This window comes from Pongo abelii, chromosome 5 (genome assembly GCF_028885655.2).
Source record: "Pongo abelii isolate AG06213 chromosome 5, NHGRI_mPonAbe1-v2.0_pri, whole genome shotgun sequence".
NCBI lineage: Eukaryota > Metazoa > Chordata > Mammalia > Primates > Hominidae > Pongo > Pongo abelii.
In genome coordinates this window covers 151,094,762-151,108,145 of record NC_071990.2, presented here as the reverse complement: position 1 = coordinate 151,108,145, position 13,384 = coordinate 151,094,762, and the positions used below count along the sequence as shown (strand labels likewise).

Genomic DNA, 13,384 nt, shown 5'->3' with positions numbered 1-13,384 from the left:
GTGATCTCTGTGATAAGGGAGAGGGTGACTTGGATTGGAGTTCCATGTACTATTAGTTTCTCCTGTGAAACCTTACCTCCTCCTAGAACACATGGCTAGCTTTTCACAGTGCTGTTTGAGTGATTTGTGAAAACTAAATTGAAGTACTAAGATTTTTTTCCACATATGAAAATTACAACTTTGTGAACAAAAGATTCCAGTAAGTGTATTCAGAAGTGTTGGTGAGCTGCTGGCCTGATGCAGTGTAGTTCTGGCCAGTAGTAATGCCAAGTGGCTCTTATGTAGAGCTTTGCTTCCGAAGAGCTAGTTTAATTGTATCATTTGGGAAGTGTATGAAATAAGTATTATAATTCCTCATTATAGAAATGGAATTTGAGGCATAATCTTGAGACATGATTTACCTAGAGTCACATACACAGATGATTTAGACAGACCCTAAATTTGGTTTGTTTTTTTTACCCTCTCAATCCTGTCTTCTCAACCCATCCACCCACTGAATAAATAATACTACTTTCTTGTGACTTTTAAATAAATTTCTTCATGTTTTTTCCTAAGATAAAATGTCACATAGGAGGGAGAAGCTTTGGTTTTGTATATGCCATCATAAACATACAGTTTATTATTATTCTCAGTTAATTTTGAGATAATTATGTTATTGATTCACATTTATAAACTTAATGTGTATAATGTGCCATTCACAGCACTAAGTACTTTCCTTTATAGTCTGATGATTCCAGCAACTCTGTGAAATGTTGGTATTATTTTCAGTTTATAAGTGAAGATAATGTAAATAAAGATAATGAATTGCAGAGAAATGGTGTCTTACCTAGGACCTCCCACTACAGTCAAGAACCTCTTACATTAATCTGGTGCCCTTTCTGTTATACGGTAACTGCTTCATCCATAGTGAGACTTTTAATGGCAGGCAGATGGCAAATAATTTTTCAATGATAAATGATGGCTGTTTGTTACCGTTACCAGTTATTTTAACTCTTGCAGTAGACTGTTTCACATTTATGGGAAACATTGCTGGCCATTTTTGTTTCTGGAGTCTTTGGAATTGCCAAATAGATTGATCTTGTCTTTTTTGCTTACCCTATAGGTCCCCCTTTAAAACCCTGACGATCAAGGTGTACATAGGATTCCCAGTCAAAACCTCTGTCTATACCTCCAGTTTGTTTTACTTCTACATTTAATCTAGGACCCTTCTATAGGAAGCCTTTCTACAAACAGCATTTCCTAGTGGTGTAGTTGAGGGATAGGAAAGGCAGGGCAGTCAACAGGTCTGGGACATGGATACGAATTGAATTCTCATCTAGTAGGAGACTTGAAAATTGAATTCTCATCTGATAGGAGACTAGACTTGAGAGTAGAGAGGCTGCATTGAATACTGTTCCTTTCTAGCCCTACCAAGCTAGTTAGGATGTAGCAGTAGGTCCTGTTTTCCTGAAGGGATTTTTGGCTCTTGGGAGGAATAAAGTTGCCCCTAAGTTAGAATTTCAAAGTAGAGACAGTTTGTCTTTGGTGCTATTACCCACCCTCTCCTCTCATAGCTGTTTGGTGATTTTCTGCACATCCTGCCCTCTTCTATTTGCCTGATGCTCTGTTGCCATTTGGCAGCAGAGTATCTCTTGTTAAATCTTTTTTTTTTTTGAAACAGAGTTTCGCACTGTTGCTCAGGCTGGAGTGCAGTGGCACGATCTCGGCTCACTGCAACCTCTGCCTCCCAGGTTCACGCAATTCTCCTGCCTCAGCCTCCTGAGTAGATGGGATTACAGGCACACACTATCTTGTTAGATCTTTAAAAGGTCTCTTAAAGTCTTACTTCTCTCAAACTTAAGTCTTTCAGCTCTTAAACTCAGGTCCCAAATCCTCAGTTTTCCATTGGACTTAATGTTCTCATGGGCTCAATGGCTCTACTTGAACACAGCATTTGTGTGTAATTTATTTGAAAGTTTGATGTTGTAATATTCACATATATCGTTAGGTGGCAGCATGTGGCTACCTAGCAAAAATGGATGTCTGATTTCAGTTAAATTAGTAATGGAGATGGAATTACTATGATTCTTTTGTTCCCTTTTTCTGTCTCTCGATATATGCCATTTATAAAATAGCTCTTTTACTTTTTATAAAATAATTATTGGTCTTGATTAGGTGGTTTTTTTACTAAGCTCTTTTTTTCTTTTCCTAATAAATAGGTGGGAAATACACCAAGAGTGATTTCAAGGAGTATGAAAAAGAACAGGATAAACCATCTAATTTGGTTCTGAAAGATAAAGTAAAGCCCAAACAGGAGTATCCTTACCAAGAATCAGTTAGTTAATATGTATTGACCATATGCTATGTGGTAGAGTACTGTGTGATGTGTTATGAAAAGTCACAAAAGCTATAGAAGACAAAGTTCCTGAATCCAGATTGTTTGTGAGGAAGTAACTTAGTTTATCATTATCTCTTTTCAAGATCTTACATATACTTTGCTTTTTCACTACACTCTAGTGTATGGAGAAAGTTAAGGTTGAAAGAAATCTGTAGCCTAATTCTTTTATTAATACTTTCCTACTCTAGGTTAAGTACTTTCCTACTTACCATATTCTCAGAAGATCTTCAGGTAAGATTTGTATTTTCTTTTTGTGGGGGCTTTCCTGCAAAAACCGGAAAGCCTACTAGACAAATTCTAAAAGATCTGTAACACTAGCTTTGTATTTTCTATATGTAATTGTAATGTTTTCTATTCCTCATAATCAGAAATTTATTATTGCTAAGCTGATTCCTTTGTGCTAACTGTTGTTATGTTTAACTTCCTTATCTAGATAACAAAATCCTATTGTTCTCTGTTACAATGTTAGGTTACTTCTTTCGGTATAGTATATTGTAATTTCAACAACAAATATTTATTGGGCTTCTACTGAGTGCAAGAATTCACTTTTGTAGGATTAAAAAGAAATCCATTGACTTGACCATTTACTTCAGGTTCTTCCAAGTTTTAGGTTGAGACATGTGAAAAGTAATGAAACATACTGTTTATATTATGACATTTAAATTTGTTCACTATTTTTTCCCATTATAAATATATCACTCCACACATTGCAAGAGTTATTTCTTTTGTGATTCTTTCTGGTAAGTGGTGTCTTTGTTTCCTAGTTTCTATTGGTATTTCAGGGATTTTTTTTCCACATATGTAGACATTTCTTTTCCAAGTACTCATCAAGAAAGATGAATATCAGGTTGACCTGGTCTGTATTCATGTTTTAAGATGTGTTGATTGTCTGCAATGTATAAAGCATTGTGAGGTGTTAGAACTGGATAAAGTCTGAAGAAAGCTGATAAAATCAGCATAAGGAGAGGCTTTCACATGCAGACAGACCAAATAAGCTGAGATTTGGTCAGAAAAGATCAACATTCAAGGGCATATGATTGAAAGCTCAAAATCATAAAAGGTATGAATGGAATACATTTGATATTTATTTACCAAATCTTTGAAATTAAATTTAGGCTTATTACTAATAACTATAACTGGAAGAAGGGGAATTTTAAGTTTTCTTTAATTTTAATTAATTGAAACAACCACACATATACCTATATGGAATAGTGTAGCTTCTAGCCTTTTGAAGTTGATGCAAAAGAGAGAAATGCCATTAGGGGATAGTCTGATGTGCAGGTAAGTTGTCTTAAGTCAGTTAAGAAGGCATGGTGTCATCTACTTTATGGGCCTTAAGAGAAAGAGAAATTACTGAAAGTATAGATTATTAATAAGAAGAATTAAAAATAGAAGTAGGAGAAGGAAATAACTTGGCCCAACTAGACCTCAGGGAAGAAATTGGAGAAAAGAGGGCAGTGAGCTCACAAATTTGTGTTTTATTCAAAGGGAGAGGGATTCGATGTCTTCTAAAAGTGTTGATTTTAGTGGTAAGTACAAGATAGTGGGTAAGTGAGGAAGCAGGAGATATAACAAGTGTCTTGAGGGTATGACAAGTAATCAACAGATACTTAGTAAGCATCTGTCACATACCCAGTTTAGTAATGAAAGATATTCAGTTCCTGCCCACATAGAGCTTACATTTTACTGTTGGAGTGGGGGAAAAAAACCAGACATTAAATAATTACCATTCTAAATATGTCTAAATTATTGCAAATAAATATTACAAAGGGATATGGGACTCATAATAGGGGGCGAGAGGTTAGAGAATACCCTCAACACTGAAAAAAGTGACATTAAAGCTGTGACACTAATATGGAAGATAGGAGGGCTGAGGTGGAGTGCTGTCTTCTTTCGTATGATCCATCATTTAAGAAATAGGCTGGGTGCAGTGGCTTATGCCTGTAATCCCAGCACTGTGGGAGGCTGAGGTGGGAGGATTGCTTGAGCCCAGAAGTTTGAGACCAGCTGGGGCAATATAGCGAGACCCGGTCTCCATATTTTTTTTCTTTAAAAAAAAAAAAATTGGCTGGGTGCAGTGGCTCACGCCTATAATCCCAGCACTTTGGGAGGCTGAGGCGGGCAGATCACCTGAGCTCGGGAGTTCAAGACCAGCCTGGCCAACATGCAGAAACTCCGTCTCTACTAAAAATACAAAAAATTAGCCTGGCGTGGTGGCGGATGCCTGTAATCCCAGCTACTTGGGAGGCTGAGGCAGGAGAATTGCTTGAACCCGGGAGGCAGAGGTTGTGGTGAGCCAAGATCACACCATTGTACTCCAGCCTGGGCAACAAGAGTGAAACTCCGTCTCAAAAAAAAAAAAATTAAAAAAATACAGTTTTTATCTTAACCCAATACAGTCACAGTACAAGCATTCACACACACACACACACACACACACACACACACTTGAACCAAAATAAAATTTTTTTTAGGTGGCATTTACTGTATTTCTGTATTTTTTTTAAAATGCTGTTGTGGCCCACTAAATAGATTTTGTACCCCATTGATGGATTATAGTCATCAGTTTGAAAAACACTGCTCTGAGCCAGGTGCAGTGGCTCATGCCTGTAATCCCAGCACTTTGGGAGACCGAGGCGGGTGGATCACTTGAGGTCAGGAGTTTGAGACCAGCCTGCCAATATGGCAAAACCCTGTCTCGACTAAAAATACAAAAATTAGCTGGGTGTGGTGGTGTGCACTTGTAATCACAGCTACTTGGGAGGCTGAGGCAGGAGAATTGCTTGAACCCTGGATGGGGAGGTTGCAGTGAGCCAAGATCGGGCCATTGCACTCCAGCCTGGGCAACAGAGCAAGACTGAGTCTCAGGAAAAAAAAAAAGAAAAGAAAAACACTGCTCTGAAGAATTTGGACAGAGGGAGCAGCATGTGCAGAGCACACATTAGGATGAAATCATAGGCAGGAGCTATGGAACGTGTATCTGGAAAAGGCAAGATCCAGAAGATGCCCCGGAAACAGCATAGCATAGTAAAAAGAGGGAAGTTGGAGATAATGGAGTCATAACCGAATGGTACCAGCTGACTAACCCTCTTTAGCCATCTCACGGGAAGCTAGGAGGGACAGTGTCTTTCATTTGATCTTATGTAGAAGTGAGACATTCCTGCGGAAAGTGTTGAGTTGTGGCTTTGTGAAGCAGACACGAGCCTCTAGTCCTGAGGGAAGTGTGTCTGCGTTTACTGTGGTCCCACATGTAATTAGCATAGCTCTGCCTGTTGGGCTTCCTCATAAGCTTTCTTTGGAAAACCACCATTCCAGCCCATGTCAGTCTTCCTCAAAATCCACTTTTGAGGTTGAGATTATTTTCAGCAGAAATTGTAACTCTTTTATATTTTATCTTATTCTATTATAGTATATTTAAGAAAATACTTATCTCTGAATTAAAACATTAAAACATTTTTAACACGTTTAGATGAAATTTAAAAAGATTCACTCATAGCTTCATCACCTAGACACATGATACTTTTTATTTCTCTTTGTTTCTTTCAAGCCTTGTCTTATGTAAAGTTATAATCGTATAGTATATGTAGTTTTTGCTTTAAGCTTTTTTCATGTTAATTTTCATAAATACCTTTCTAGGGTTTTTTCTGTAGTATTTATCATTGTTGATAACTTCGTTTATAATATTATATCTTGCTGAAGTACTATAATGCATTTAAGTATGTCTTTATTACTAGATATTTTGTTGTTCCCACTTTGCTACTAAAAGTAATACTATCATGCATATATATATACACGTGTGTGTATATATATATACATGTATATATATGTATTTTTTTTTTGAAGACTGAGTCCCACTCTGTCACCCAGGCTGGAGTGTAGTAGTGCAACCTTGGCTAACGAAAGTCTCTATCTTCTGGGTTCAAATGATTTTCCTGCCTCAGTCTCCCGAGTAGCTGGGGTTATAGGTTGCGCCACCATGCCCGGCTAATTTTTGTATTTTTAGTAGAGATGGGGTTTCACCATGTTGGCCAGGCTGGTCTCGAACTCCTGGCCTCGAGTGAGTCACCCGCCTTGGCTTCCCAAAGTGCTGGGATTACAGGTGTGAGCCACCACGCCTAGCTTTTATGTATATTTTTGTTCATTTAACTGTATTCATAAATTCTTATTAGAATTTAAACATGATGGGCAGGTGTGGTGGCTCACGCCTGTAATCCCAGCACTTTGGGAAGCCAAGGCAGGCGGATCACGAGGTCAGGTGTTTGAGACCAGCCTGGCCAACATGGGGAAGCCCCGTTTCTACTAAAGACAAAAAAAATTAGCCGGGCGTGGTGGTGCGTGCCTGTAGTCCCAGCTACTCGGGAGGCTGAGGCAGGAGAATTGCTTGAACCTGAGAAGCGGAGGTTGCAGTGAGCTGAGATTGCGCCATTGCACTCCAGCTCGGGCAACAGGGCAAGACTCCGTCTCAAAAATAATAATAATAAAAAAAAGAATTTAAACATGATAACTCGATAGGCATTGCTGAATTTCCTCTTGTGGGATTGAACTAAAAGAAGAGACATACAAATATACCTGTTATCTTATATAGCTTTTCTGGGCATTGGAATTTATAATAATTTTTTCTAGTTAAAGATGTCCCTCATTTTCTAAATTTAAATTTTTTAAATTATTGACAAATATGTTTATTTTTTCCTCCTAATTTTTTTGCCTACTAGTCTTTATTTTAAGATTGTTTAGGATTAGGATTCTTTCCATTTCTCCTGACTATATAATGAAAGAAAATGTTTTGTTTTAGAAATGTACTCTATTCTTTTGAGATGCTTTTTGCTTTAGTTACATTTAGCCTTATGACCTCCTTTCTTTACCAGATCTTAAGTTTTGATGTCTTATCAGTATTATTTATCACATTTATCCTTAACTAACTACTGCAGTACAAAATACGATCTTATATTAGATGAGCAGGCTGAAGACTCAAAATCAAGTCACTCACACACAAGTAAAAAACACAAGAAGAAAACCCGTCACTGCTCTGAAGAGAAAGAAGATGAGGACTACATGCCAATCAAAAATACTAATCAGGTACCTCAAATGTCCAGACTTAGATGTGGAGAAATAAATATTTTATCCCTCTGTAAATGATGTCTTACTGATATAATTTAGGAGGTAAGTGATAGTTCTAAGCAGAGATGGGTTTGTTCCTAAGAAGCAGAATGGTTGTACTGGGGTATTGGATTTTAATTTTCAAAAATATTTATCACAAATGATAAAAGATCGTTTTTGACATAACTTAATGTATCAAATACTTCCACACTGTGAAGCAAGAGTGATTTCCATACCTGTGGATACTCCTTTATTCCCATCAGAAACAAGTGTGGTTGTGCTGAAAAAGATTTTGTCATTTATCTGCTTAATATATCACCAAGTGTTATGTGTAGCACTTAAGGGCTCTTGAGATTTTATGTCCTATAAAACATTTATATCCTGCCATATTGTATATAAGAAAAACAGCACTGATAATTAACTTTAGCATGCTAAAAGCTCTCCTGAACAGCACATGTAAAAAAAAAAAAAAAATTCCCCAAAGAAAATTTATTGTGAAGAAAAGTGATTATTTCCAACCTATGCTTTGGTTCTTAGTTAAATAAAAAACAATTTACAGGCTGGGTACGGTGGCTCATGCCTGTAATCCTAGCACTTTGGGAGGCCGAGGCAGGTAGATCACTTGAGCTTAAGAGTTCGAGACCAGCCTGGGCAACGTGGTGAAACCCCCATCTCGACAAAAAATACACACACACACACACACACACAAAATTGACCAGGCATGGTGGTGTGCCCCTATGGTCTCAGCTAATTGGGAGGATCGCTTGAGCAAAGGAGGTTGAGGTTGCAGTGAGCCCAGATCGTGCCACTGTGCTCCAGCCTGGACGACAGAGCCAGACCACATCTCCAAAAAACAATTTTTTTTTTTTTTTTTTTTTACATCAGAGCTCCTTGCTTTTGTTTTACCACATAGAGACATTTATTCTGGGCCCTGGTGGATGAGAAGGATTTCAGTGGGCTGAGGTGAGAAGGGAGGGAACTTAAAAGATGGTGAGAATGTCAAGCAAAGATGCAGAAATAGAGAAATGTAGTATGATAGGCAGAGTCAAGGATTTGCTGTCAGGAGAGCTAGGTTTACATTTCTATACTGCTGGCCATCAAAGTGACCTTGACAAGTTCTTTAACTTTCTGAGCCACAGTTTCATCCTCTGTGAAAAGCGAGAAATACTTCACAGGCATTTTGTTAAGATTCAGTGAAAAAAATGCGTGTGCAAACATTTTCTACACTGGCTATTATTGTTACTACTTTTTTTTTTTTAAAACTGTTAAAGCAAATTACTAGTTTTAGAGTTACTTGGAATAGTTTTTGTCTGTGGTTATGACATTAACTAGATTCATATTTCAGTTAAAGTGTTTCTTTTTTTTTTTTTTGAGACGGAGTTTTGCTCTTGTTGCCCAGGCTGGAGTGCAGTGGCGCAATCTCGGCTCACTGCAACCTCTGCCTCCTGGGTTCAAGCGATTCTCCTGCCTCAGCCTCCCGACTAGCTGGGATTACAGGCACCTGCCACCATGCCTGGCTAATTTTTGTATTTTTAGTAGAGATGGAGTTTCACCAAGTTGGCCAGGCTGGTCTCAAACTCCTGACCTCGTGATCTGCCCGCCTCAGCCTCCCAAAGTGCTGGGATTATAGGCGTGAGCCACGACGCCCAGCCCTGTTTCTTTTCTTTTTTTCTTTTTTTTTTTTTTAATGTTTAAGGGTTGCTTTAACAATTTTTTGTTTTGTAGTTTTAAAAACTGTTTCCAAAGTGAAATCTACAAAATGGTACATTTAGAGAACCTAGCTTCCGTTCTTGTTCCCTCCCCTTTTCCTTCTTCCCTCTGTGGGTAACTATTTTATGTGTTTTATGGGTTATTGATTTAAAAAAATTTAGCAAGTAAATATTTGATATATGTGCTTAGCTCTTTGCTATAATCCAACAGAGACAGAATTTCTTCTTTCTATAGCCCTTTAGCTGTTTAAAGATTGCCATCATTCATGCCTCATCCCATTTTTAGGCCATACTTTTGTTGGTTCCTGCAAATATTTCTCACATGAATCAGTGGTGGTAATAAAAGTAGTAGTAGGCCAGGTGCAGTGGCTCATGCTTGTAATCCCAGCATGTTGGGAAGCTGAGGCAGGAGAATCGCTTGATTCCAGAATTCAAGACCAGCCTGGGCAACATAGGAGGCACTGTCTCTATAAAAATTTTAAATAAAAGAAAAAAGTAGTAGTAGTTAACCATTTTTTTGGTCCTTACAATGTAAGGTGGGTTCTTTTATCCCCTTTTCACACAACAAAGTGAGAACAAAAAATTGTTACTTGCCCATAGTTTTACACAGCTAGTAAGTAGTGGAACCACAGTTTAGTTTCATAGTTGGACTCCTAACTACTCTTGCTCGTCTTCTTACCTGGGGTTTATTCTCATCAGTTTCATCTCCTAAACTCTAATGTTATTTTAATAAAATTTGTCCCATAGTATAATATTCCAGTGTGATCTAATAGGAACACATCTCCTCCTTCTTAAATGTCTGTACTCTATTACTTTAGTCTAAGGTCACATCAGTCTTCTTTACTGGTGGCTGTATCACATTCCTATGAATGTTTAGCATGTTTTCCACTAAAAACTCTGAATTCTTTCCCCCTCCATGTGCTGCTTTTAGCTCCAGCTTTTCATTCTGCGCTTGTACATGGAACCGTCAATGAATTTAAGCCTGAGATAAATAAACATTGGTGTGTTTGAGATAATCAGAGGTCTAAAAAAATTCAGACTGGTTGTGGTTTTTTTGTGTGAGTCTTTCTGATTCTGCTGTTTGATTACCTGAAACCTTACAGTAGCAAATATCCTTCTCATTTTGCATGGAGTAAAAGCATCAAGATTTTGGGGGAATGCTATTAGTATTTTTTAAAAGATTTTAAGGCAATTTTAAGTTTAAATTTTAAGGCAATATTAACTATAAAATTATTAAATTCTGAATAATGATCTCCTAACTTCTCCCCTTAAAGTATATTAAATTTTAAAAAAGTTTTGTACTTTGATTTAATGATATAGGTACATTAATTTTCTCTGCTTTCTAATAAAACTCAGCATCAGTATTTAAGATTTTAATGGCCCCCCGATTTTTTATTATTTTGATTGTTTTTTATTTTTAAAAATTCATTAAAGAGAATTTTCAGTACTAGACAAATTTCAGCTATAGTTCATATTTTCCTGTTTGTCAGTGTTTTGCTTGGTGAGTCTGGTTTCTCAAGAGTATTTTAACTTATTTCTTCAAATTCTTTGTTTTTTATTGAGTAGCTAGCCTTACTAATCAATTCGAAAACGTGTTTAATTTTCCACCTCATGTCTTAATTCCAGAGATGGTTTTTGTGTTGTTGAGGTTTGGGTTTTACTGGGGTTACAGGAAATGAGTATTCAGCTGGGGGTTGCCTTGCTGAGAAGTATTCATGCTGGTTGTCCGTTTTCCACCAGGGTTTTCATAATGTTTGTATTCTTGACTGTACTTTTGCTGTCATTTTAGTGATTTAATGTTATCTTGGTGACTAAGATTTAACCAGATCTTTGATTTAGTCCCAGAGACCTGAGCAAGGATAGCTTTTAATTAGATTAGACTTTTTTTGATTGCTTATTTCAAGTCATTTGCTAGGTTAATTGCTTTAAATTGGCCATTTTGTGTTCTTCGTTTTTTCCTTTCTTTTTTTGCCACATGGTAGTTTAATCATCTTGTCTTATGTTTTAAATGTATAAATAATATAACTTTTAAAAATTCATACTGGAAAGGACCTAGAGCTTATCTAATTCATTTATCTCACTTTAGATATGAAGATACTGATCCCACAGGCCCTTAGGCCTTTATAGTGGGAGAGCTAGAATTTTAACATTTATTTGGTTCAGTCAGGTGTTGCATTTTTTCCCCATTATTCTATACCACTCCCCACTTTTTCATTTTGGATGTCAAGTTAAATTATCTCCAACCTGTGCAGATCTCTTGAGTCTCAGTTTCCCTATTTCTAGAATGAGGATATTGCACTCCTAAAGCTCTTAGCACTGTGTTAGCATGTACTTAGAGGATCTGCTCTTACATGGCTTCATTCAGCCACTTTAACTTTTCCCCTTCATACATACAGGGCTCATTTTTCCTTGCTTTTCAGTTTTCACTTACACTACTTTTATTAGCCTTCTTGCAGCCAGTTCAGACCCAAGCTCACTTACCCTTTGAGGCTCATCTGAAATCCTAACTTCTCCATGAAACCTTCTCTAATTATTCTAACCTTAAGAGTACTTGTTCGACACATCTCCTAAATGTCAAAGACTATTTGAACCCAGATCTACCTGACTTCAAAGCTTGTGTAGGTTTGAAAACTACTCCCAAGTAGGAGTGATTTTAAAGTTTCAGTCCAATTCAAATATTCAGCTTCCTCAAATTTTTAAAAGAATGAAGTGCTACATAATCTTTTATCTCTTTTATTTTAAATACTCAAAGCACTTAAGTGCTCATTTGTATAATAACGTACTGAGGAGTTTATAAATTTATACATCAGCCAGCAGTCTCGGCATTTTGAAAGTTTGTCTCAACCAATACAGAAATAAGTACAAGATGTACAGATATAATCGTATATGAATATTTCTATTTTGTATATGTTATAGGAATCACAAAAATTCTTTTATCTCGGAATGTCATATTTTACTAGAAAATTGATGGTGAAGGGCTAAACCAAAATGCCTACTCATTTTTTCTACCTCAGGGACTCTTATAATATGACAAGAACTATTGGAATTGTGTGGAAGATCACAAATCAGTTTATAATATTGTATTCCATACTGTGATTATTACTATAACAATCATGTTACATCTGTTTTCACACACTGTCAAACTCAAGGTGTACAGTATCTAGACAGTATATGGAATAACTAATAATTTGCTTAAAACCCAGTCCTTAACCATGGGTATTCATCACTCTGAATTTTAAGCCTTGACATTTATGTCTGCTACAGTAGTATCTGGTGATAGAGTTGAGACCCTTGGGAGTTTAGTCGTTAGAATTTTCCTTTCCTTTGGGCAGTCTTAAGAAAGTTAAATTTTACAAAGTATCCTTGAAAGAGCATTGGCTCTGGTCTAAGAGTAGAATTAAATGTAGCAATTTTATTATCTTTGGGGCAAAGGATTCTACCAGTGTTTAAAAACTAATTTTAAAGAAATATAATAATTTTAACATAAGCCTGGTCAGCTGAGTGAGGTGGCTCATGCCTGTAATCCTAGTACTTTGGGAGGCCGAGGTGGGAGGGGATCACTTGAACCCAGGAGTTTGAGACCACCCTGGGCAACATGGCGAAACCCCGTCTCTACAAAAAAAATACAAAAATTAGCCAGGTGTGATGGCACATGCCTGTGGTCTCAGCTACTTGGGAGGCTGAGGTGGGAAGGATCGGTTGAGCCTGGGAGGTTGAAGCTACAGTGAGCCATGATCATGCCACTGCATTCCTGCCTGGGAGACAGCAAGCCCTTGTCTCAAAAAAAATTCTCCTCTCTAGCTTCTGTGTTTCTAAACATGGAAGATGTATTTGAACATCTAGAGAGGAGCTGTTATAAAATAAAACACTTTAAAAATTAATTGCTCAGACCCAAGTATACATTATCCATTTTCTTTTTTTGAGATAGAGTTTCACTCTTGTTGCCCAGGCTGGAGTGTAGTGGGGCAATCTTGGCTCACCACAACCTCTGCCTCCCAGGTTCAAGCAATTCTCCTGCCTCAGCCTCCCAAGTAGCTGGGATTACAGGCATGCATCCCCACACCTGGCTAATTTTGTATTTTTAGTAGAGTTTCTCCATGTTGGTCAGGCTGGTCTTGAACTCCTGACCTCAGGTGATCCATCCCCCTCAACCTCCCAAAGTGCTGGGATTACAGACGTGAGCCACTGCACCCAGCCTCCA

The 13,384-nt window shown here is 37.4% G+C and overlaps 1 protein-coding gene and 1 non-coding gene across 3 annotated transcripts in view; one reads left to right on the top strand and one right to left on the bottom strand.

Moving 5' to 3' along the window:
• PPIL4 (peptidylprolyl isomerase like 4) overlaps window positions 1–13,384 on the top strand; it is a 42,153-nt gene that overhangs the window by 27,302 nt on the left and 1,467 nt on the right. For both annotated transcript variants that reach the window (XM_024249100.3, XM_054558289.2), the window contains 2 exons: window positions 2,199–2,295; window positions 7,306–7,453. In XM_024249100.3, the coding sequence (XP_024104868.1) occupies window positions 2,199–2,295; window positions 7,306–7,453 (245 nt within the window). The remainder of the gene's footprint in view (window positions 1–2,198; window positions 2,296–7,305; window positions 7,454–13,384) is intronic.
• On the bottom strand, window positions 2,633–2,694 carry LOC112134025 (U7 small nuclear RNA). Its single transcript, XR_002915610.1, has one exon. It is a non-coding gene; the product is annotated as a U7 small nuclear RNA (small nuclear RNA).